The sequence below is a fragment of the Astatotilapia calliptera genome, chromosome 7, assembly GCF_964374335.1.
Source record: "Astatotilapia calliptera chromosome 7, fAstCal68.1, whole genome shotgun sequence".
Classification (NCBI taxonomy): Eukaryota; Metazoa; Chordata; class Actinopteri; order Cichliformes; family Cichlidae; genus Astatotilapia; species Astatotilapia calliptera.
The window spans coordinates 22999233-23025862 of NC_137428.1; the positions used below are offsets into that span (position 1 = coordinate 22999233).

Here is a 26630-nt window from a genome sequence, read left to right on the forward strand (position 1 = left end):
CAGTTACAGCACAATGTTCTGCCGGGTCCCGGCAATCATGTGGATTACTCTGACACGTGCCACCATTGTTGCAGACAAAACACAACCCTTGTCTGCATGGCGACAGCACCTCCCTTTGCTTTAACAGCACTGGCTTCCCCCAAAGGTCATGTCCCACCTATTCTGCAGAAACGCCGACCAGCTAAGGCAACATGAGTCTGTGTTTTTAACCTGGTCTGCAAACTCTCCTGATATCAGTCAAACATCAATGGGATATGCAGGAACAAGCCTGGAGGAGGCCCCACCCCACAACCCATAGGACCCATCAGATTAGCTGGCAGTGTCTGGTGCTAGACATCACACCACACTGCTGAAAACTCCCATGTCCCCAGTGAGTGAGAGCTGTTGTGTCAGCTGCAGAGTTGCAACACTGAGCTCGTGGCTTTAATGTTGGAGCTGATGATTTACTTTAACAGGACTATCTAAAAATGGCCCACTTCAAGATATATCCTAAGATATTTAATATTTCTTTTAGCCTACTATCATCAGAGCCGTAATTGTTGTGCTGCCCTTTTTTCTCTATATTAGTTAAAAGAAATGTATATAATTTACAATATCTATACTTAAAGCAAGGACCTGTTAAAATCACTAGTTAGTATGGACCTGTTATAGTTGTCTTACTAAAGCAATAACATCATCCGCCCATAGTGAGTGTATCTGTATCTAATTGCCTTAGAAAGATACCTGACTCTGGCCAAAGGGGATGGGTCCCTGTTGACTTAATTATGATGCAACCGGTCTACAAAGAGATTTTAATTAACAAAGAAAGATCAAGATTAATAGCAAGTAACCTCACCACACTTATCTCTTTACAGTGTTTTGGTGACAGGCAAGTCTTGCACAAGCATCACATCTATTCCACACAGTAAAGAGCTGTCACAGCTAAAGAGGCAACAAGCTGGGTCACTCCTTAAACTGCGAATTTGGGGAAATTTCTCTAAATGTGTGTGGAGTGTACTTTATACACCACAAATAAGCAGGCTCACAGACACAGGTGCACAATGCTTAGGTGATATGGGATTTATTGTGGGAGCTGGTTGACAACATCGCTTTTCATTGTCTGTGCTTCCTTGTGAAGTGGGTGTAATTGGGCTCATGGGCCTCCCATTGAGCCTGTTTGCATTGTGTTTCAAATGAAGTTACCACCCACCTTTAAAGTGTCATCTAGCTGGACACAGGGAATAACTAACAAAGACACACAAAATTTTCTTTGACACACAGACTTACGGAACAAGTCTTAGCTACCTGACATGAAATACAGCTTAGATTTAATAACTAAACTTTGAGCACAGATGGTTATTTCAGAGCCACTTTTTAATATTATCCTGGAAGAATCCACTCTGGTATATTTGTCTAAACCCAGTATTCTTTTTGGATATGATACTTAATTGTTGCAACGACTTTGTTGTCAAATTTTTACTCACTTACCTCGATTTTTAATTGAAACGATCATGGAAATGCCACATAAATGTAATGCAAATTAGAATAGTTCGAAAATGTTTCTTTTGTATTTGCAGATAAATATTTCACATTTTTTATAAGATGCCTGCTATTTTCTTTTATGCGTTGCATGCTGTAAATGTGTTATTTGATGCTTGCAGTTTTCATTTCTGCAAAGCTAATTCTTAATAGGCCTTTTAAAAGAGCATCTCTAATTGGCCCAACTGAACATGCAATGAAGAGGAAGAGCAAACTTAAACTGTCTACACTTTCAGTAAGCGTGACTATAGAGTAGGATTTTGCACACTGCTGTTTTTGTACATGTGTAGAGGCTGATGTTGTAATTTACACTGATAAAAACAGATTTGTTGTCAGTATTATGCGTCTCATTTTGCATATTTCTCATTGTGTTTTCTCCGCAGTTTGTTACACAGCGAGACAGTGCATTATATGTAATTGTTATATCGTGAAAGAAGCTTTGGTGCACTCTTATTTATTGTTTTAGAAAAAATACATTATCGCTTAGTTGGAAAACTTGCATTTCTTTGGAAAGTAAACGGAAACAAAAGCATATCTGCCACATCAGCGCAGATGGCAGATGTGCTCCACTGAAACATGTGGCTTGCTGTGTCCTCCAAATCAATCACTCAACACCCGATTAGCAATCTCTCTCCTCCCCTGTTTCTTTCACTTCCTCTTCTTTCCATGTGGTGTGTTATTTTCCTGCTTAAGGAGGAAATGATGAAAAAGAATCTCCCCAAACTCCAGTGAGGACATCAAAAAGTGGTAATTGACACTTATGAGAAGAAACCAGGCACATCCCCTCCCTCCTTCTTTTATCCCCTAGCCATTCCTCTTTTGTCTATGACAGCTGATGGTCATAAGGGATTAGGTTTTTTGTTTTTTTTTCTTTCAAGTAAATCCAGATGGTGATATTCTATGCAACTAATCTTCTTTTTTTCCAAGCAAGGTTAAATTATTTTTACAGAGTTAAGAAAAGGGGGATTGTCTTTATAATTATGAAAGCGTACATATAAAAAAAGAAAGAATCTGACATTGTGGCATCAATCATTTAAAGTAAATCAATATTGCATTTAATTGTTTATCTCCTTCCTTTGACTAATGCCCCATATAACACCCCTTTCTCCCCAAAAACCCCTCCAGAGGCAACGGAGCAGGGTATTGGTGGAGGCGGGCGTCGTGAGCTGAAGTCACTTCCCTTCATCAGCTACCTGTCGGCGCTGCAGAAGAGCCAGCTTTTATCTGATGACATGGTGAATGGTGTGGAGATCCGCTGTGAAGAAAAGGGCAGCTGTCCAGCTGGCTGCCACCTATGCCATCACCAGGCCATGATGGGCGGAGTATCGGGAAGAGGCCGCACTGGTAACAGCAGGACTGGTGAACAGCCTTCCCCCATCCCTGTTCTGCTGGAAGTCAGTCGCGTCGTGCCCCTTTACAGCTTGGTCCAAGACAACGTCACCAAAGAGGTGAGAAAGCAGCGTGGGAGTATAGGAAGCTCTGTGTCTGTGTGCCAGCTTACATGCACATGCATGTGTGCAAAGGGAAAAGGGACAGATGAGAATGTGAACTGTCAACCTAATTAAGAGGTGTGATGCTACTCAAAGCAAAAGCAATCCGCATACAGGAATAAACTTTCACCACTTTATTTAAAAATCCTTTTTTTTTTGTTTTTTTTAATGAAATGCCTAATTTTGTCATTAATACCGCAATTCCTTCTATTTTCCCAAGTTTGCAAGATTTAATCTGCTAACATTTATACATATCGTTTAAATATGAATATGATTATCCCATATATATATATATATATATATGTATATATATATATATATATATATATATATATATATATATATATATATAGATAGATAGATAGATAGATAGATAGATAGATAGATAGATAGATAGATAGATAGATAGATAGATAGATAGATAGATAGATAGATAGATAGATAGATAGATAGATAGACAGACAGACAGACAGATATGCAAATCTGTCTTCACATCTTTACACTGCTGGTGGTTTGTGCTGACAAGCTGGCAGCTAAATACTGCACCACTGGGCATTCAGTTAATGGTGATGTAATCAAACTTTCTAACTGTACATATTTGTTGTTGTCTGAAGCGTTTAACTGATGCAGTTATAAGAATTCAACTCTAGGTGGCATTGGTTGGTTGACTTTGACCGCTGGAAACGAATACTGTAATACAGAGGGACTAAAAAGGATGACATCATGGTTTTCTCTTGTGGGGAAGTCGATGTGTATATGTGTGAGATATGCGCGCCCGTGTCTAAACAAGTATATACAGCTTAATGTAATATCAGCTTAATTGCCACGTGCTGCACTATGATTCATCCCATTTCAGATGTCTTTGGATCTTTTTGCAGAGAAAGTTAATCATATCACATTTCCTTTCCATAAGCAAATTTACTAATGGGGTCTGGCTAAATATTAGACCATATTTTCTTTGTTTGTTCATTCAGCACTTTTTTATTTTTGATACCTAAGTTTTGATAACTTTGTCTTCTCAGTGTGAGTAAACAAGATTTCAGGTAACGTCCACCTAAGACATGTGCATGCATATATACGGAGGAGTTTAGCTTAGTTTAGCTTTACCCTTATCAATCATTCAGCAATCAAATGTATTTGTGTGTGTGTGTGTGTGTGTGTGTGTGTGTGTGTGTGTGTGTGTGTGTGTATATATATATATATGTGAACCTATGATCGCACATACACGATATAGCTTCCTGTACGTGCCTCCCATAACAAGTACCACAGCCCCAAAGAAAAGAAGGCACAATCAATAGTAGACGGCCCATAGTGGGCTTCATCAATACATAAACGTGAGGAAGAGTAAAATGCCTCTCTTCCAAACACCTTGCTATCCATCCATCCTTTTCTCTTCCCCTACCCACTAGTGGTCTTCTGGGGGTTTAGAGAGTGAGATGTATGAGAAGGAGGAGGAGGAAGAGGAGGAGAAGGGCTAGACTGCAGTGGATCGCTCAGCCCTTCTGAGGTAGCTTGAGGCAGGATTATTAGCTTCTTATTGATGTCATCGACCTCTTGGGAGGGAGGGGAGTCCATCACTGCTCCTCTTTTCTTCGCTTTCTCTTCTTCTCTCGGCCACAGCTGCTTCTAGTCAGAATGGCACATACCTACATTGCATTAGAGACAAGCGACGACCTGCCTCGCTACACACGCAACCACCCTCTCGCTCTGTCACTCTCTTCCTTTATGTGTTTCCGTCTCACATGCGCAATTTTGCTTGAGACTGTCTTTCTACTTGGCTGAGTCTATCAGGAAAGACAGCTGCCATGTGGCAAAAGCTTTCTCAGAGATGAAGTACTTTTTTTCCCCCTTTAGCCCATGGAAGCAATCAAAATAGAAGCTTTGTTATCTAGTTTATGATTAGGTGGACCGAGATCATATCTATATGTGTCGACCACTTACTCTTTTTTTGCCTCCTTTTGTCCCTCCTTTCCGAGGTCCTGGCATCTGTCAGTAACCTCCCCCCCAGCTGCCTGATTGTTTGACAGGACGCATCACGTCCATTTCACTACTGACTCACGTGACGCCAGAAGGGGATTTGGTCACAATGTGAAATCAGCCTTTCCCTGTAAAGACTATAACAGAACTTTTTTTTTTACAGTCAACTGAAACTAAACAAAAAAGAAACCTAAAGTGAAAATTGAAAATAGGCTTTTGAAACCGATAAAAGCTAAGTGAACTGATACTGGATGGTTATAAAACCTCAAAATAAAGTAACAATGTACAAGAAATGTCTTTATTTTTAGTCTTTTTAGTCCACAGTATGGGTTTTTTGTTTTTTTTCTTTTGGTACTCAATTAAAGTTTATTGCAACATCTTCAATAGTTGCAATTTACCTTTTTAAAAAAGTGATCCTTTCAAATACTGAATAACACAAAGATGTAATTCTGTGTATCCATGTCATTTGAGTCCGAACAAGATTTCAGTCCCAGAGCTTGTGGGTTTTTTGATTGCTTATTCATTCTTCATTTGCACTTTTAGATGGATTTATAGATGATAATGATTATTTTTGGAAGTGTAGACTTGAGGTTTCCTCCGTCTTTGTTTTGGTCCTAAATGCCTCTCATGTTGCTCTGTTCTCTGGCAGGGCGTCTTTTAGATCGAGTCTTGACTTGAATTCAACTGGAACCAGTCTTGGAATTGCACTGGTGGTCTTGCTTACTGGGCAGATGCATGTATGAAAATAAATACATGCATATGCAGATTACCACAGACTTTTTTAGTCCCACAGAAGAAAAAACCAAGGTAAAAAAAATAAAATATAATAAGCTTATTGCTTGCCAGTAGTTCTGTGTTGCTATGACTGAATTACGGCAAACCTTTTGAACAAATTGGTTGTGAGTCTAATGGGTCAGAATGCTCTATATCTTGGAGAATTGTTGCTGTCATGCTCTGACCATTATCCAGTACTGCAGCCCCTCGCAGGGGTGTGTCTCCAATATTTCCGAAGAGTAGATGAGAGACTACAGGTTTAAAATGAAAACGGCAACACCATTAACCAAGAGAGTATAGTAGGCACTGCATAGGGAGCAAGTAACATACAATACCTTGTAACACATAGCGCAAAGTTCAATTATACAATTAGAAGTAACTGGACAGATCGCATCATGTCAAACAAAACTGTTACAATAAATATTTAATGGAGTATCATGTCAAATGCTTCTCAAGTTCACCTTTAGGACAGTTGTTGTGGACTCTAATGAACCTTTACTGTCACCTTTAGCAAGTGGAATTTAGTTCAACTGATAAAATGCCTGACTTGGCTAAAGATAGTGTTTTTAATTCACTGACCTGTTGAATTATGAAATATGATGTGGTGTGTTTTGATGAATTTGGCTGAAACTCATACAGTGCTCACGCCGTCGCGCCTAAAAGCGGGGAAATAATCAGTAAACAGCAGTGTGCCAGTTCCATGCGCAGCCACGCATGCCCAACACATAACAGAACCACTGTGTTTGACAGATGAGGTGGTGGTCAGTAAAGGATTTTTATGTTTGTGTGTGTGGTTTCATCACTCAATAGAAATTTATCCCAGATCTGCACACATTTCCTTTTTTTATGCTTTTATTAAGTGCACTAATGCCATTGTGGGGTTTCTGTCACCCTGAATCCTCAGAAGGTATGTTCATGAAGTCTTCTCTTTTCATCTTTGGCAAAGAAACATGTGCACCTACTTCCTGGAGGACATTATTAACTGGCTTTGCAGAGCAGCCATAAAGTTCTTTTTTCCTCCCCCTTCAGGTCACAGAGTTTATTTGGTTTGTAGAACAACAACACTTCTTGAATACTGCTGCAAATTTATGTTATAAACTAACTTTCTAGATTCCAGAATCATAAATCTAATTAAAATTTAATTTAGTTTAATTCGATTCAATTCAATTTACGGGGGGAAAAAAGCAAAGAGAGGGAGGAAAACAGAGAGAGATGAAAAAAGGCAAAGACTAAAGCAACAATAACAAAGAAGGAAGGCGAACGCTCCTGTAGGGTAGATAATTAAACAATTTTCTATAAAACCTGCATGGTCAGTGCATACTATTTACATCCTCATCCACAAACATCCATTAATTACATCAGCAGCAGTACAGACTTGTTCTTTATGCTTCAGCCAAAACAGTTTGACCTCACAGACACAAACCTTTCTTTCCAATAACAAAGCCCCAAAAAGTGTATTAGTGTTCATACAACTTACAGAATGAATGCTTAAAAGTAGCATAGATAATTACTAGGGGTGCAACGATACACAAAATTCACGGTTCGGTTCGGTTCGATACTTTGGTGTCACGGTTCGATATTTTTTCGATACAAAAAAAATGTTCATGCATTTTTAATTTGTCATTTATTAAAATTATAAATATATATTTTAACTCAAAAGTACAGTTTTTAAATTTAACCCTAACCCTTGTGCGCGTTTTTTATTTTGACAGCGAATGCGCACCTGCGGACCACTTATGTGCAGCCCTGGTTATATAGCTCGTCATATTGCAGCAACAGAAATTATTTTGTCCATGAAACCATAAAGCTGCACTTTCTTTTTGCCTTATAGTCTGATTTGTCATAACTTCTCCGTTTTGTGGTAAGCTTTTATTTGGCTGTCACTTCTTCACCCTGACCTGTCTTATTTGGCTCAGCAGAACTGAAATGCTTTTACACGCGCACTCACATAAGCTCAGCGATTCTCTGCGCGATCAACCTCTCACATGTTTAAGCTGCGGGAGATTTCACTTGTCATGTTTGCATAGTAAACTAACGATTAATAAGACGATGTCAGAGGAATTGGTGCACAAATTATCATCACTCACAGATCAGTGCTGTCGCTCTCTATACACAGTTCGCACGATTGCAAAGTGAAAGCAAAAAAACAAGCGCAAATTCAAACGCGATTTCAATATGTCACATATTGACAGTGGCTCACCGATGCCAATGACATAATTACCCAGCTACATTTCTGAAAGAATGCAAAAGCATTGACATATATTTTTCCTACAATAGCCCGACGGGCAGGGAAGAGATAGATTTTGGTAGCCCGACTGACGTCGGGCTAGCGATATTGCAAGCCCTGTATCTGATTGAGGAATCACTCATCTTTGGAAAAGAGAGTTTATTACAGAGAAATGGCTCTTTCCAAAATAAAAGCTATACTATCCGCTTCTTCTGGGCTATATTCTCAGCAGCATAAGGAGAATCATGTGCTAACAGCTGTCTAAATGACTCGGCTAAAGTTAGTAGCATGCTTGCTTTTTTTTGTCTGCTTCCACTTGTCTTTGCACTAGGATGATGTCGGTGTAAATGTGCAGTCATATTCGTTGTGTTCCCACTAGTGCTTTCAGGTTAATCTCGTTGAAATGACCTTAACGCCACAACACGGCAAATCTCCGTTAACGAGCTACCGCCGATCGCTCCGTGCATGGGGCTAGACGGCCAACACGTTAACGAGCTAACTGCGCTAACACACTAGTTCACACCAATGTAATTGAGCATTGCATGGCACATCCAACATACTGTTTTACTTTAGTCCATGACTCGCTTACCTTCAGGGTCATACGTCACATGAAAACCAAAATAATTCCAAACGCCAGATCTGAATGAGGGTCAATTTGCCTGTTGCAAGGAGAGCTTAACTTCTGTCTCGCTAGCTTGTCCTGCGCTCTTCCTTCTGACTATGCTGTCTGTGTGGAGCGCTCAGTGGATCTGCGCTCGACAGTGCAGCCTAGGCGGAGTAGTCGAACACAGATTCACTGAGCGCTCCACACAGACAGCATCGTCAGAAGGAAAATTGATAAAATAAATTACAAATGTTGTATTTTTCGATACATATGCGTACCGAACCGAAAGCACTGTATCGAACGGTTCAATATCGATACGAATATCGTTGCACCCCTAATAATTACCTCAGTAAAGGATATGGTTTGTTTTATCGTTATTATTGTTATAATTGTTTCTTAGCTGTTTTTAATTGCCTAATGCTATCTTGTAACAGAAAATACAATAACACACTAACCATCACTTTACTTTGCTGGAAAGGTCAGATCGGCTCAGAACATCTTCAGGCAGAACTGGGACACCAAAAAACCCAAACCTTCCTAATATTTGAGAGTTTTCAAACACACTATCAACCTCTGTTTGAACCAACCTTTGAGCTGCCCCCACTGTCCCATTTCCTGGAAGGTTCCTAGAAGCAGCCCATTGGTTCCCTTGTTAACACCATTAGCCTTGAATGATGGAAAGGGCCAGATAAATGCATGTGTGCATGCACGCACACGCACAGAAAGAACATCATTATGGTGGGCTGTGTGTGTGTGTGTGTGTGTGTGTGTGTGTGTGTGTGTGTGTGTGTGTGTGTGTGTGTGTGTGTGTGTGTGTGTGTGTGTGTGTGTGTGTGTGTGTGTGTGTGCCGTGTCTTACACTCTTTACCACCACTGGTGATTATTTTATAAATCAATACTCTGGGCCAGCTGGCCAGTGTTTTTGTGTATTAGCCTCTGGATACAGACAGTAATATGGTCAGCATAGACTAGACAAACAGATTAATACATTAAAGACGTCACTATGGCGTTGCTTGCTTACTTGTAAGTCACGACAGGCATCTAGAAAAGTGAAAGGTCTAAATTGTGTTTTGGTGCCAACGAGTCTGCAGGGTTTAAATGACGTCAAAGCTCAGAATTTGTGGCTTGAGTTTTTGCTGATGCTCACTTGCCCTCAATGTTCACTGCTCTTGTCTTACATTTGACGTGGGGAGTGATTGCATTTCAACTTGATTCGTTCAGTGTTGATAAGGTTAGCAGAGACAAAGTTGTGCCGTGTTTGCGAACCGGTAAAACGGCGTGTTAGAGGCACTAGCAGGTTCCTAAAAGTGAATGTGTTTGAGGTGCACAAAGACTCTGTCCTCAGAGAGAGCCTTCTTTACGGAAACACCACCTTTTCTAATATGAAGCTTAATGGATAATGTTTGGTTCTTACAGAATGTGTATGGATCTGTGGAGTTCTGGGAAATGCAGAATACGCAGTTAATCGATAAAGTGTAGAGTAGCCTCCTCTTGCCAACTGTGACTTATGTAGCAACAGCACTGAACACACATACACTCTGACCCGGGATTTTCATTGTGTTTGTTTATTTCATCACTGGATTTTTTTCCTGCCTATTTATTTCTTTTCACTCTCACCTGCCGCATACGTTGCTGTCTTCGTCACCACGAGCCACCGCACGCATTCTATCGTAATTAAATGCTTTTTTTCCCTGCTGAACTTTAAATCCTCGTCTTTATTTTACCTCCTGCATCCCCACCCAACTCCCACCTCGTTCCCTAAACCAAAATTAGATTCCCTGTTTACCCAAAGGAGAATGGCTTGCATTACTCTTCAAACATAAACACAGTGGTAATCGCTTTGTCTGTTTTTCACATGTGCAGCCATGCAATCAAGCGCAGAAACCCATATGGGGGTTTTTTTCCTTCTAGGAATCTGATGGTGGTACAGGCACTGCGGTCCTGTGGTCTTTCTCTCTTTTGCCCCTGGTATTGGAGATCGTTTCTCATATTTGCCTAGACTGTGTGCGTGCATAGACCTTGAGCCCGTGTTATTTGTGTGTGTTGCATTTCACTGTGGCCTGCTTCCCATTGATTTGAGGTGGCAAGACTACTGCTGTTGTTGTTTTCTGGCAGCAGTTTACCACATGGGTTCATCCGGTGGGGGTGGGGGGGGTGGCATAATAACCTTTTCGGTTTTCCAATGGATTATAATATGGCTCTGGATTATAGTGCTTGCCTGCCCCCTATAATACCTAATTTAGAGCCCTGGTACTGTACTGGAGGATGTAAAGATGAAGTGTGCGCTGCAAAAGGATCCATTCCCTAGTAAAGTCAGGGAATGTGTTTCAGTGTCGGAAGTCCCCATTTTCACACCTTTGTTTGTAGATTTTTTTCACTGTCCTATTTTATTTCTCTCTTTCTTCCTTTCTTTCTTTCTTCAGCCTCACCCTCTTTATTTTCCTCACTCTTTCCTCTGCTGCTCATTTAGGTCATTTGTGCTCTCAAGGTACTTTGCCTCGAGTGGAAGAAGTCAGTTCCCATGAAAGTCTGTTGAGCCTTCTTTGAGGCTCACAATGCAATGTTATGGAAATGCTAACATCAGCTTCTGAGTGCATACCCTGACTCAATTTTGGCCAAGCTGTTTGCCTCTCTGGTCAGGCCTATGACCAAAGTCAGCTCGAATGTCACTTCTACTAATCAACACACTGCAGAAAATCTTTGTTGGCGTTTCTCAAATGAAACGAAACAGTGAGCTGTTGAAATTAATCATGATCATGTTTGTTTTTCACTTTGTTTGTGTGCAGCATGTACTCAGTCGTCTTAGAGATGTGTGCGTAGTATCATCAGTTGCTCTGCTTTTGAATCAGCGTCATATGCCATGCGTTCGAACAATAAGGGGCCTCCTTCCTCCTTTTTGTTGGATACCTGGTACACAATGCTACTGTTTCTGCACGGCTTCAGTGCCCTTTTTTTGAGATCACGATCAAGCACGTCTCCAAAGTAGCCTGCATGAGGTAACACTTGTTGTGGAAGTTTTCCATTTAAATAAAGCCTGCAGACGAGCGGTGAGCGGTAGCTAACATTCTTTAATCAAAACACAAAAGAACAGAAAAACCAAGCTTGGTGGAGAGCCTGCATGATCGCGGGGCAGACGGAGACACGGAGTCTCTCTGAGCCTAGCATGGCTCTCAGTTAAATACCTTTTCCAGGAACAAAAGGCAGTACACAGCTGTTTCACACCTTAAGGTTCACACTCCCTTGCTACCTCCCAGAGTCCTCGAAGAGACAAAAGACTCTTCCTGTGGAGCTGTCTGCTTCCCCCAACTTCCTTACTAGACCCCCACCATCTGTCTTACTGTATGAGTGTGAGACATGTTAAAATCCAGTGGCACCAAGGCATTATACAATAACATAATGTGATTAATACATAAGTAAAATAAATTCCAATACACACTATCAACCAGTTAGAGCACATAAATTACTGAGTGCTCATTGATCTGTAGTGTGACGGGGAGTCGTAGTGATGGTGAACTCTCTTGAACTCACCCTCAAGAGAGCCTGCAGCTTTAACGAAAGCCCTGACATTATATTTTATTGCTTTGATGGTTATATTGGCATTTTGCTGCCTTTTAGAAGATGGCTGAGCTACGACCTTTTTTTTTAAAAACTTTTTTCATCCACCTGTAAATGAAGTAGCACAAGGAGATGCCAGAAGTTGATCTCATCTATTAATATCTCACTACCCGCTACCCTGGAATGGGAGGTGGCTAGTGTCACAGCTCTCACTCATCTATCATAGAAGTCACAGTGCATCTATGATATCACAGTGTAAGCACAGTGATAGTGTCACAGTGTTAATGCTAGTGTGATGTTCCTGCCTTCTGGTAATTGGGAACGGTGGGTATGAAAAGGTCACTCTCTTTTTGACTGTGTGTGTGTGTGTGTGTGTGTGTGTGTGTGTGTGTGTGTGTGTGTGTGTGTGTGTGTGTGTGTGTGTGTGCGCCTCTCTGCTGTTACATCTTTATGAGACTTACATTGAGTTCTGAACAATTTTGAGGGCATTTTGACCAGTCCTTACTCCGTCAAATGTAAGACTATATTTTTACTGGCTGTCTCCTGGAGTTCATTTCAGGGAACTGTCAAAGGTAAATGAAAAATTGACTGACATAAGATGAATGTCTGTGTGTGCTGTTATGTGGAGGAAACCAGTGGAGGAAACTGGTTGAGGGGGTGGGCTGGGTGGGAGGTGAGGAGGGGGGATGGGATAAGCATAGCTGGACAGTAAGCCCTTGTTTCAAAAGATAATTGCATTTCTCTCACCTGTTACCCTTTACAGGCCTTAAAGAGTGCCACAATGAGCTCATACTGGTGTGCTGGAAAGGGCGATGTCATCGATAACTGGTGTCGCTGTGACCTGAGTGCCTTCAGCAAAGATGGCCTGCCTAACTGCAGTCCCCTCAGGCAGCCGATGTAAGTGTGAGGTGACACTATGACACTTTGGAATCCATGCACATACACAAGAGAGGTTTTATGGATGCATGCACCAGTGCACTGCAGGGACACTTATACGCACATGGATATGCGCACACATACACACTTACCTGTCTCTCTCGACTCCAGGGGCACTTGAGAAAGCTGTAGACATAAGCACAGTCCCTGAAGTTCTAATAACTGTCAGTCGGCCCTTACACTTCCCTGACAAGAACATGCTCTCATTCAGGGTGTCCTAATAATACCCCTGAGCCTTTTGTGAGTCATCCGCCCAAGCGATTGTTGCCTTAAAAAATCTTTAAAAAGAAACAGGAAGTTGAAAGGGCAAGACTTTGATGATAAATTATCTAAAGTCATAAAAAAATCATAACTAAAAAAAATGAACAAACTGGATTCATTTTATTTTTGATTTGCATAATTAAAGCAGTAAATTGTATTATGGCACACATCATTAATGCATTCAAAAGAATTATCCCTATTATAGTTTGGTTGACACAGCGGATTATAAAGTCCAAGTCCAAGAAACTGACAACATAAGATCATATTTCCCTACCCTCCCAATGCATGGATACCCAAAGGCTGGAAGAGCAGCAGCAGGAGGAAAAACAGAATAGGTGCAAGTGATAACAGATATTGCAATCATTAAGCCAAGTATAGGCCCCCAATAAACCATCTACCTATACAATGTGTTCGTCGCCTATAAGAGCTAGCATAGGTTCCAACCCTTCTGCATCCCTGAACTTGATAAGTGTTTAAGAAAATGGGTGTATGGATACAAGAAAAACACAGAATGAAAAGAGGCCCTGGGGGTGGGGGGAGGTTGCAAAGCAGCTTGCACTTGCACAATTGTAAGTATCCTAAAGCACCGAAAGTAGTTTTCCCTAAATTAGAAGTTTTTCTAAATACATTTTTCAGAGTTTTAGCTTGAATGAATTGCTGACAGTTTGCCTTATTTTAAAGTTTTTCTTCCATGTTTTTAGGGCCATATGCTGCATGCATATGCCTCTTGACTGGCTAAGCCAGTTTATACATTCATTGAGGGTTTCTAGCTTACGTGTATAAATGGTATGGAGGTAACTGACTGGTCCTTCTCTTTGTGACTTTTTAAAGTTTTACTGGACCATTTAAATAGCAAAATAATCAGTTCCATCCTTTATTAACAGCTGTTTCTTTTGTAATGATTGTGCAGAGAAAACTCTGTGAGTTTTGGCAGTTCAGTACCATTCCTGTGGGCCCAAATGTTATAATATATGCTGACCCTTGACTTTTAAGCCAAGAAGCAAAATAGATAGGAAGTGATATTGAAATCAGACTCTAGTTTATTTTGCACAGATGTTATAGAAGTACTCTGAAATGCATAAACCTTTTGACTGTTTTCTTAGTATTTTGTTTATGAATTGTGGTTGTTGACTTACTTGATGCCACAAACAGAGTTTTGGTTTCTGTAACTCTACGACCTGACAAAAAAAAAAAGCCCAAGAGTCACTGCAGCTGCCAAAATCTCCAACTCTGGTTAGTGGTAGACACATTAAGAACCTGAAATAAGTATTATTATTGTGTGTGAGGATAAAACTGAGCATCAAAACAGCTAACCTCTTTCATGGCATTGTCACAGACACAGCTGGAGAGCAGACAAAAATTGAAATGTTGTTCTTTTATCTCTTTTGAGGGATTAAAGGGGGAAAACTACACATGGAAAGCTGCTGGAGCACATGTGGCTTTGGAATGCTGTTTTGTTCCAAGTCTCTGTTTGCTATTCTGTTGTCAGATGACATATAGCTGGAGGTGGTGCACTCTCTAGTCCAACACAATAACAACAACACGTGGGATTCCCACTTATCCATTTGAGATTTATGACCATGCTTTCAGCATAAAGCATACGCTGATACAATCCTATGTGAAACTCCAGATGAGGATGCCAAATAGTTGTGGAAGCATTTTATCTCATTGTTCATATATGTCTGGTTTTTTTTGTGTGTTTTTTTTTATCTTATCTTGTATTCTCTGTATTGTTTAGTTTGCGCCTATCCCCTTACCTGGAGCCCTCAAGCACAATGGTCGCCCTGGAGTGGATGGATGTGGAGCCTCTGATTGGCTGCAAAGTTTCTGACTACATCATCCAGCACAAACGAGTTGAGGATCCCTCAGAGGCAGAGATCTACACAGGTAGAGGAGCTTAAATTGGCTAAAAGCATCTTTTTAATTAAGCTTTCTTATTGTTGGTCTTTGTTCCACATATATTCATAGCAACATATAAAAGTACAAATAGTTACATTCACAAACACAAAAGCTGAGAATAAGAAATGTTTATACTATTGATTCTATAATAAATAAAGTCTGTTATGCATTGAGTTAGAAGCCTAACCTTTATGTTAGGAGATCTGAGCTGGGATTGGGCTTGCAGGAAAAGCAATTACCCACATCAGGTGATGTACTGCTGGAACACTGATGAGCTTTAGGTCAAGCTGGAGTGAGAGACTCCTTTTTTTCAGATTGGTGATGAAGCGATGTCGGAAAGGAAGATGAGAGATTTCACTGACAGATACAAGAATAAAGATGTTTAATGAGTTGATTAGAAGACTCAAATAAGAAGAATTAAACTTACATTTGCAGTGAATGAGTTTAAAGCTTTTGTCTGGATACAGAACAGGCGTGGGAGTTCAGACTGAGGATGGGAGAAGATGACGTAGGACAATTTATCAGGGACGTAAATGGTACTGACCGCTGCACTGTGGGGATAGGGGAATGGTCATGGTAGTGACGGGAGGTGGGGTGAGTCAGGGAAAAGGGCAAGATTTAATAATATTGGAGAAATGAGATGGTCTGGCTTTAGACACTGGGATGCACGGACAGGCCATCCATCATCCAGGGGAGGAGCTAATGAAGCGTGGGCACCAGAGAAAGAGAGGGCACAGATAGCTAGACAGAGCCATGCTGGCAGAGGTGAGGTACGGAGGGGCAGATGGTGTGGGTGACTCACTTTGCTATGTGCCAGTCACCACTCTAATTCATGTTATAACAGAGAACAATGCAGATTGAAATCATTGTCTTCATCTTTTGTCTTTTTAACTTTATTCTGTGTTTTTTTCTTTCTGAACTTTCTTTAACCCTTTAAAGCCGGTCAGAGCGGACACGCTCCATTTTGCGTAACTATTTTTAAATCCCGGTAGCTCTGCAATCACGTAAGCTAGCGCAATAATTTTTTTTTGCATATGAAACCGGAGGAGTTGTACTTACATCTTATGCCATCAGCTTGTCCTCGGTCACAGTTTCCTTCCACATATAGCTTTGCAAAAACTGCATAAAAAGCACTTGCAGCAACAAAAACATAATATTCCAGAAACACGCTTTACCGATCCGATCAGCTGTTTGTAACACTTCCTACGTCCATCAGCGTGAACTATCGCATGTCCTGCATGACCTGCCCGAAACCGGAAGTGACGTCATTTTGCGGAAATGTAGTATTTTTTACCATCGTGGCCTTATGAGCCTATACTTGTATTTTTAAAAGTTATGTTTGACTTTATGACTTTCTGTGTCGTTTCTGGGATGCTGAGGACTCATATTGCACTGCTGGAAATAGTTTATTTTGATGCATATGCTGTTATTTTGCAAATTTGCACTGTAATATATTTTTTTCGTTTTTCCTGCAGTATATGAAAATTGGTGTATCTCAAAAATAAAACTATGAAGACACTCAAAATAAATTTCCCGTGGTGGGAAACTAGTTTGTGCAACTTTTTTGTATTTACAGTTTTGAGGGATAAGCCTCTTAAATTTCTCTAACTAGAAATATATGTTAAAAAAACAAAAACGATTTTCAATTTTTTTGTAGTTTATTGCTCTTTTTTGCAATTTATGTAATTACTATGCACTTAATGCAGACATATTATTAAAATTTGGGCTATAATGGTTGTATTTATGTATAGCAACTTGAAATGCTCCAAAAAATGGCTCGGTTCTATGGTATGTCTTAAAGGGTTAAAATAGGAGTTTGGTGACAAGCAGTGCACTTACATGCTCCATATGTTTACTTAATATATATGACACTTCTAATGACCCACTTTTGCCTTTGTATACCAAAACAGTGGATTTAAAATAAATCAGTGGTGTGATCAGGGTTTAACAAAAGTATCCCATCAACTTTTTAGGACTTACATTGAATGTACTATTGGAAAATGATTAAAAAGCAGCCAAATGAGACTCATTCTCTTTTTATTACATAAAAAAGCAAATGAATGATATGGAGTCATTTCCAAGCATTCAGTTTGCATTTGGTAGCTTTTCACTACAACTCTTAATAAAGACGTGTCAATCCAAGTGAAGGAGACCATCATTAGGCTGAAAAAAACCTGTCAGAGAACTTTAGGAGTGGCCAAATCAACAGCCTAGTACATCCAATGTGCTGGCTGGCTCTGCAGCATCACCACAGCAGACAGCTATTGGATCATTGCATAATTCTTTCCTTGGTTAAGAAAAACATCTTCACAACTTTAGCAAAGTCAAGAAAACCCTCAAGAAGACATCAATGTCAAAGTCTGCAATCGAGAAATGAAATAAATACAGAGGGTTTACGACAATGTACAATTCACAGATTATACTCAAAAGCAGAAAGACCAGATTTGACTTTTCTAACTGAGCCTGCCAAGTTCAGGGAGGAAAAAAGTATATATTTAAAAAATGTTAAAACAATCTTTGGACACATGAAATCAAGATTAACTTGTTACAAAATGACGGGAAAGAAAAGTATGGAGAATAAATAGAAACAGCTCATTAGCTGAAGCATATCACATTATCTGTCAAACATGATGCAGGCGCTGTTATGGCATGGGCATATATAGCAGACGGTGGAACCAAGCCACTGGTTTTTAATAATGACGTGATTGCTGATAGAAGTAGCAGGATGAATTGCGAAGTGTAGAGAGAAATAATCTCTGCTCAGATTCAGCCCCGTTCTGCAAAACTGATCAGATGGCGCAAATGGATAGCGTCCCAAAGCGTACTGCTAAAGCAGGCCAAGAGTTTCTCCATGCAAAGTTTGGTGATATTCTTCATTGCTTAAGTCAGTCAACTGATCTCAACCCAATAGAGCAAGTTTTGCAGTGGAAAATCTCTGGAATCTTCTCAAAACAGGAGATGCAGCGTTTGATGATTTCCAGGGGTTCAAGACTGCCTGCTGTTACTGACTGAAAATGATTTATTTAAAACGATGTTAGGCCAATTACACGTGGAGCCTCTAAATTTGACGGACTGTATAGCTGAACTTCCTAAACAGTTAAAGCAATACATTTGTCAATTCCCTTAAATTAAAGCTAAAATCCAGCACTTCAATCACACCTTGATTTAAAACCCACTGTGATGGTGTACAGAGGCAAAATTACAAAATTGGTTTCATTGTGCAAATAGTTATGGACCTAACTGTAAAGGCTGCCTCTTAAAATCAAGAGATCCAGTTCTCTGAGCTCAACAAATAAAGGAGCATGTTTTTCAAGAACTGCCGTTTTCTCACACTTATGTATTTTGAAGTTATTGGACTTTATTTATTTAAGAAGAATTTCAGAAGCATTTACTGGGAAACAAATTGTGAAACCAAAAGCTGAAATTAAAAAAACGTCCAGCTGAGCACTATACAATACTCACCTTGTGTATAAAAAGTGCAATATGTTTTAAAGCCGAGCCATTCCTCAGTGCTATATTTTTTTCTCAGCTCCTCCTGCCTTTCACAGACAAATGCACATTGACAGATTTCCTTATGGCAGCTGCCACTAAGGCCAGCTTTCGTTGGCCAAGCAGCAGTTTGGGGGATAAACCTTTTGCTTGAGGGCATCTTGGTGGTTTTTTGGATACAAGTGTTTCTCCTTCATTTTCCCCGTTCACATTTTCCGAGACTGTGTGACGATATGAACCACTGAGCTCGTAGTCAAGCTTCTCCAACATCTTAGGGTGGGTACACTCTAGGATTATTCGGCTGAATTACAGTAAAACCATGTTTGACCATTCTAGGGAAAAATCCTGATCCAAAGCTTAAGTCAGGGATGACAGTTGGCACTATAAAGCAGTGTGAGGTGATATTCACTTTTCATGTGTTAAAGAGGGAATATTATGGAAGATGTGACTTTTTGTATTTTTATATTTGAATGTTGAATAAGGGACTAGTTTATTATAAAAGTGCTCTTTGAAGCATTTGGCTCTTCCATGATAAATTACAGGACACCTATGGTGTTCAGAAATGTAACCATAAAACATACAAATAACAGTTGTTTCTCAGTATTACTGGAAACAAAAAGCTAGATAAAACACTAATTACAATGTATGGTAGAGAGGGATGAGCATGACCGCATCCTACTTAATCAGTAGTAATAGCAGTACCTTCATCCAGGAGACGGGGTATAGCCGAAGCCAGCATTAACCCTCTCAGGCTCAAATTAAATTTTTCTTGCTAATGCACAAAAGAATACCTGCAGTGGTACTTCTGAGTAAAACAAACTCATAAAATATGTATGTGGGGTAATCAGGTTGTTAGCTTTTAACTGTTGCAAATCTGCAACGCCTGTCTTGAGAGGGTTAATGGAACTTGAGGATGCATCTGCATCCATTCAAAGCTGAAACACTGCTACAGGCTGGCGTCTGACATAAAAGAAATATAGACGGCTTCAAACAGACACTCAGCCATGCTGAGTATGAGTCACACATCCAGAGCACACACAGCCATATGCACACTCATACAGATGGCAGACAGAAAGAGTGTGAAGATGCAGACACTTGGATACAGTCTTTATTGGATTCACAAAGCCATGTTTCTATGTTATTGCTGTCTAGACGAGGACAGGAGAAAAGACCGTGTCCCTCTATTGTTCAGGTCAGTCACAGGACATAAATAAGTCCACAGATTTGGCTTCTCTGATTGTGAGAGGGCCGATGTTATCCACTGGAAACCGGCATGTGCAACCTGCTTTTACATGATTTATGATACAAATTAAAGCTGCACTCACATATTTATCCGTTAGACATCAGCAGAGTAAGTCACACACCTCAGCTGAAATGTGTGGGGATAACACTTGGGGGGAAAAAAAGAAGAAGAAAAAAGTAAATTCAGTCATCGCTCCAGTCATCGCTAAAGAGGAAGACTCGCTTTTATTTTTCAAATGCTTTTTTCCACAAGCTGGGGTTAAATAAGCTGATTTGAATGACGTAATGTGCCACCCTTTTGGCTTAGGTTTTTCATCCTTAACAACTTCCTGCATGAATAGATGCAATCATAAAGTCCTTGAAAATCTTTACAGTGAAAGCTCTCTTCCTCCAAGCTAATATTCATAAATGTTTCTGATGTGACTCCGTCTTGCCTGGTGATGCGTATTGATTCTACACCTCAGTTACCTCATAATTGGTAAAGGGGATCTGTGTTTACTGGAAATTTCATGTCAAAGTTTGAGTGTGTTCTTTGGAAGTGCCTTATTCAGTTATAAACCCTCCATCAGTACGGTCGGTGGCGTAAGAACCAGCCACGTTAGCTCCCTGACTTCTCGTTTCTTATGCCACTTCTATGCCTCTCCCTAATTTCTTTTTCTTAGCCTGCTCTACTTGCACTGTATTTGGCCGTGAATCCAGGAAAAGATAATATTATTTTTACATACGGTAGGGCTGTTGTACTAACTGTTATAAACAAAAAAGGCCTTAAAAATAAAAGCAGGTAACAAAATACAATGCGATGTATGAAGTCTGTCAATAGCATGTCTTCCTGCAACCTTAAAACTTTCATCCGTGCCCGAGAAACAGCCCACAACTGAGTTTATTTGCACTTTTTATATATATCATTTGTTGCCATTTGTCTCCGTTCACTCCTTTTCCTCCAAGAAGCATTTATTTTATAACGTTAGCCATTCTAACCACATCTGTACAAGCCATTAGGAACCAATTTTCTTAGCTTATCCTACTTATCAGTACTTTTTGAAAACTTGTCACTTTTTTTTAAGGCTTCACCCTGGTCCCTCACAAATCATGAGTAGTAAGGATAGCAGATGAGCCCTTAGTGCATTTATCTTGTTGTTTATGTGGACAACGCTGTACTAGCAACCCTAAGGGCTTAAATACAATCACGTCCATAGTAGATACCTCTGTGCTATTCTCAAAAGCCTCCAGTTTGCACATAGTAAAACGGGAAATGTTAGTAAAAAGGTTCCTTTTAAGCTTGAACTTCACTATTGCTGGAACCCATAGTTTATATTGCTACAGTAGAAGTTGGGAAACGTGTGGTTTAAATAACTTGAGAGGTGACACATTGCTGTAGAAGTAATTTGAAATATTGTGTTGTTTTTGCTCCAACTACCTATTCCAGTCAGACTATACTGGCATGCAAAAGAGAATTCTTATAGTTCTGAGCGATTACTGGGGAATCCCGTCCCCAGAATGTGTATCTGCAGTGTGTTGACAGAGACGCTGCCATGCAAAATGCATCCACAGTGATGCACCAATCAGAATCAAAAAATACTGTTGTGGAGTATAGGGCTCTGCAGTTAATACAATTTTCCAGTTATTATTTTCACTTCTGATGAGTATGAAAATAAAACATACAAGATAAAAGAAATGACAGTGCAGCGCTTCATTTTGCAGTGATGCTCTTGATTTGTCTTGTGTTATAAATCTGGCCCAGCGTTTGTCTTTACAGCAGCGCGCTTTCACCCTGCCAGACTGGGGTACAAGCCAAGATGGTGGAAAGAGTGCCTTTGAATTATCAGTTATTTATATTTCAAGGAAATTGACAGTTAAAGCATCTTTGTAAAGTCAACTCTCAACCGGTGAGCCATGTTTTCCTTCAGGGGCTTCCAAAGAATTGTGTCACAACTTACAGATACGCAACTTATGTTAGAAAATGTCTATCTTATTGTAAAATATAGCATGTAGGCAAGTGAAGCGAGGAGTTAATAACGACTGGAACAGGGAATTCTACACTTGTGTGCCTTGTGCACAACATCTGTTACAAAGATAAAAAGGTTTTAATGGGCAACCTCTAAACATGAAAAATGATCCTGATGGGCAGTCAAATTAAAATGGATATCTCTGTGACCTCTGGTGACCGCCACAGAAAGCAATTAACTACTCATATTATCTGTTAGAAACAGAATCAAATTTGAGGAAATCCCTGAACATTAGTGGCACTTTTTGTTTTGGTTAAAACACTATTTCTGTTTTAATCTTCCATCTGAATATGGGGTGATAGCACCATTAAAATCCGTCAGTATAATATGGCTAAGGGTAAACTAATATAGGGAATAGCCCTCCTCCCTCTAAATATTATTTACTCTCCCGATCAGGAATGGATGTGTTTAAATCATTGACTTCAGACTCAGGCTCAAGCCTCTAGATGGCACACCAATGCAGAGGCAGTGTTCACAAAGACGTCAGCACAGCACTAATGGGTCAAACCAGATGTGAAAAATAAGATAATCACAGATCGTAAGAGATTTTGCATAAACTATTAAAACACTAGAAAGTCTAGTTTTAATACAACCAAACGTTGACACAGTGATAGAGTGACAGAGAATTAGTATACTGTATACTCTATACTGAAGGCACATCCATTTTAACTTGTGCCTGAAGTAATGGTAAAGTAATTAAGGTGATACTTTTATGATATTTGTTAAGAAGGATAAGGATGGTAAGGAACTGACCTGGTTTCATTTAAGCTATGTGGCACCAAAGCCCGAAACTCAGCCTGCTAAACTTTTTTTTTTTTTTTTTTGCAAAATGATGCAAGACAGTGTTTTGAAAGGGTGGGAATAAATAGTGACATATTTGCAATATGATGTTCTTGTTTCTCAGCTATGTTTCTTGTCGATCTCCCTGGGAGTTCTTTAAAAAAAAGTGAAGCACAAACAAAGAAGGGAAAAGAAAAATCTTACTAGTGCCTCTTTTTTTGGCTAAACACAGACAGTTTGGTTTCCATCATCACATTTGTACCATTCCTGCATTATCTTCTCAGCTGCTAATTTCAGTCGCTTGTCCTTAAATCACAGTTGTGCTGATGTGACACTTTTTTTGTGAGCGCGTTCATAAGCGTAGCACTGTGCTTCCCGCAACCCTCGCACAAATGCACACACACTTGGTGCTAATTAAAAACCTGTGAGTCTGTGTGTTGCGTCACTGCTGTGTGACACCTGATTTTGTGGCATGAAAAAAAAAATCTCAGAGGGCATGGCAGACTGGAACAATTACAGGACTGACAGGAACACGCACGCACAAAAACAGAAGAGATTGTCTGAAAATGTGGAAAGTCTCTCTGAGAGACGCAGATACAAAAAAAGAGAAGACAACGAGGAAAGAATAAGACACAAGCTGGAGGAGAGAGAAACCAGACAGCAGCAGGACTAAGGGTTACACAGCAATGATGTCACCTCACGCTAGCACTGTTGGACTCAGAAATGGATTAGCCATTTGATCTTTGCCCTTATTTTAGTTCCAGTTTCCTCCTTCTAGCTTAACCAGCCAGCTTATTGGGATAAATAACACAGGGATGCTCCACGGCTTTGCTTACATCTATTATCACATGTCTCGTACTTCTACATACCTATCCTCTTTCCTCATGTCGCCCTTTTTTATGCGATCAGAGCTAGTGGTATCCCCCTCCCCTGTTTATGTGACAGCTCCATCATTGGTTGAGACCAAGAATGCACCCCAATGCGTCGATAAGCCCTCGTTCAAAGAGATTGAATTATATGGAGATAAAGGGTGTCCTTGAGCATGGTTGCAGATAACAGATTGGAGTGACACAGCTGACTCTCTTTGTTTTGTTAATTAAAGATGACCTCATCGCTAAAAATGGACGCTGTGCACCTCCTCGTCACGAGCTTCGCCATCAGCAGATTGCAGATTGCAGGCAGGGGGCCAAGGGCTTTCTGCAGTCCCTTTCCCTTTTTGCTTCCTTTCCCATTTTGCCTCTTCACACACATATTGTTAGTCTCTCTGTCTTCGCCACAGGTCTCTCCATCTCTCATTAATTACAACAATCATTCAATGTCCCCAAACTCTCGCTAATGGAAGTGCACTGGAATTATGGAATTATTACTAAGACAAGATAAGGATGCTGCCTCTCAGTTCCTTCCTTTTCATTCATCATTGTTTGTTGCAGCCTGTTTTGTCCCCATTATTTATAATGAGATATTTGTCTGTTTGACACAGTTTGTGCCTGGGCTTGATCTTTGTTGAATTTGGTGGCGACGAAAAAATCAATTTTAAAATGCATTTATGCATTAAATTAGGATTGATTAGTTGTTTTTGCAAATTTGGGGCATATGCAGGCACAAAATGGTCGAAATAAATATGCACTCTGAATAGAAACCCATGCTTATCAAGGAAAGACTACAAGCAAGCCTGCTGAGATTTTTTTGCAGCTATTATAATCACTGACTGGACAATTTGGTTACCATCGTGTTTGTGCTCCAAATAAAGTCAAGCTATAGGCCCTGAGTCTGTTTATATTTACATGTAAATTTACAGGTAAACTGACATCATTTACAGTATGCATTATCTAAATGTGATATAAAACACTATAAAATTGTGTAAGATATTCTTTATACAAAGGTTTTTTTAAAATCAGTGTTGTAATTTCAATATTGACACAATATTGACAAAATGAGAGGGAAATGCTGATTTAGGTGGGTAATTGTTTTTGTTGGACTGTATGGTGTTATATAGGAAGAGACACAGTAGAAAGCTAACATTCTGAGAAAGAGGAGCATGAAGGAGAATCATGGTTTTGATTCCCATCTTGCAACAAAAAAATATCGTTAAAGAGAAAGGCAAGATAACTACTTAAAGGAAGGAAAGCTCAATGACCTGGAACAATAAACAATGTTTAATCTACACACCGAACTTATGCAGATGAAATGGCTAGAAGTAGAGCTGAGAGTGTCATGATGCAAGAGCTGGAAAAAAAAAAAGAAATGGCAACTTATTAAGTCCGTTTAAAGCAAGAAAATTGCAATTAAATGTATCACTGTCGTAGCCAACACACCCCACCCTGAATAGACACCAAGACAGTTCCTGTTAGGGTTGTTAATAGCACAAGACTGTCCTACTAAGACAAGTGAAGAACCTGAGCGGGATGAACATCTCAAAAAAAGAAAAACACTGCTATTGGGAGACAAACTTAATGAAACAAAATAAGATACACTGATCATGGAAAATAAATTGTTAAAGCGATGATACAAATAAATGGAACCCCTGTGGAAGCCAAAGTATTGATGGTAAAATAACTCAGTCTTGGACTTGGATCAATGCCAGTGACATCATGGGATATTTATATCTGGGAAATTGGATGTTAGTGGCTTGTGTGAATATTAGTTGTGATTGTGTAGAGGAGTAAATCAAAATTATTATGTATACTTTGTTGTTCCCTATTAATTCCATACATTGTGTACGTTTAGCAGTATAGGGACACATACAAAGCAGTTTATGTGCTATAAAAAAAGTTATAAGAATTATAAATAGGTCATTCAAACACTTACACATCAAGCTCACACATCAAGCTTCATTCACAATAGAAAATATTCCCTCTTTTTGTTCCATTGCCCGTGTTGCCTTTTGAGAATAAAAAGGAAAAAAAGGAAAAAAAAAGTTTAAATTGTCATTCATCTCTACTCTAAAAATATTTCCATTTTTTATGTATACTCAGTCAAATCTCACTAAGCGTCAATGTCCAGAAACACAATGCCCATGCTGGCCACTGTGTTTGCTGACACAAGTGGTTTTAGTTTAATGCCTCCCTACACAAGTCTCCTCACAGTGTTGTACAACAGCACTAGTTGATGCCATGAGTTCACACTATTCTCCTTGTCAGGTAAAAGATGGCACTGCAAATCAATTCTTCAAACAGTGCAGCACAACAACCAAACAGCCTGTCAGTACTGACACCTCTTGTCTTAATTCAGATTCAGCAGGAGGGCCAAAAGGACAAAGCAAAGCCAAAAGCAATAAAAATGACCAGACGTGGTACAGATGGCCCTACGAGGCCATTAGTCTGTAAGAAAGCAACCCCTTCTGAGCCAATTTCTTGCTATATAGAAAAGGTAAGGTAAGGTCACTGCCTAACAGATTTTAATTCACGGGTAGTCATAGCCAGTGTGCCACATCGTTCTGAAAAGGAAACAAACAAAAATAAAGAATCTGATAAACATCCAGAGCACGTGATATCGCATATCTTTAATAGCTCAAGTCAGATCAAATTTTTTCAACAGTAGGAAGTCAAGGCTTGTGTACATGAAACAATTTTCAGTTTGCATGCCACTTTGTCATCTAGCTGTAACCTCATTTGACCTTCTCCCTATAAGAGCTGCCTTTAACAGAACTGTATAACTATGGCAGGCAGGATGACAGTGCAATTAAACATTTAAATTAATCCTAAAGGAGGATCAAATAATTAATTAATCGGTTTTGTCATTACATCTGCTAAACTTGTTTCTTCATGCTTTCATTCATACCCATATGTTATTTTACATTTAAATATGATATCTTATCTTTGATTAAACTATGGCCTGGGTGAAAACTCAATTATTATTAGCTGGAGGGAAGT

The 26630-nt window shown here is 39.7% G+C and overlaps 1 protein-coding gene across 2 annotated transcripts in view; it reads left to right on the plus strand.

Annotated features, from left to right (window-relative positions):
• The window catches only part of astn2 (astrotactin 2), a 299114-nt gene that overhangs the window by 234622 nt on the left and 37862 nt on the right, over positions 1-26630 (plus strand). For both annotated transcript variants that reach the window (XM_080304251.1, XM_026173680.2), the window contains 3 exons: positions 2644-2966; positions 12909-13042; positions 15081-15229. In XM_080304251.1, coding sequence (XP_080160377.1) covers positions 2644-2966; positions 12909-13042; positions 15081-15229 — 606 coding nt within the window. The remainder of the gene's footprint in view (positions 1-2643; positions 2967-12908; positions 13043-15080; positions 15230-26630) is intronic.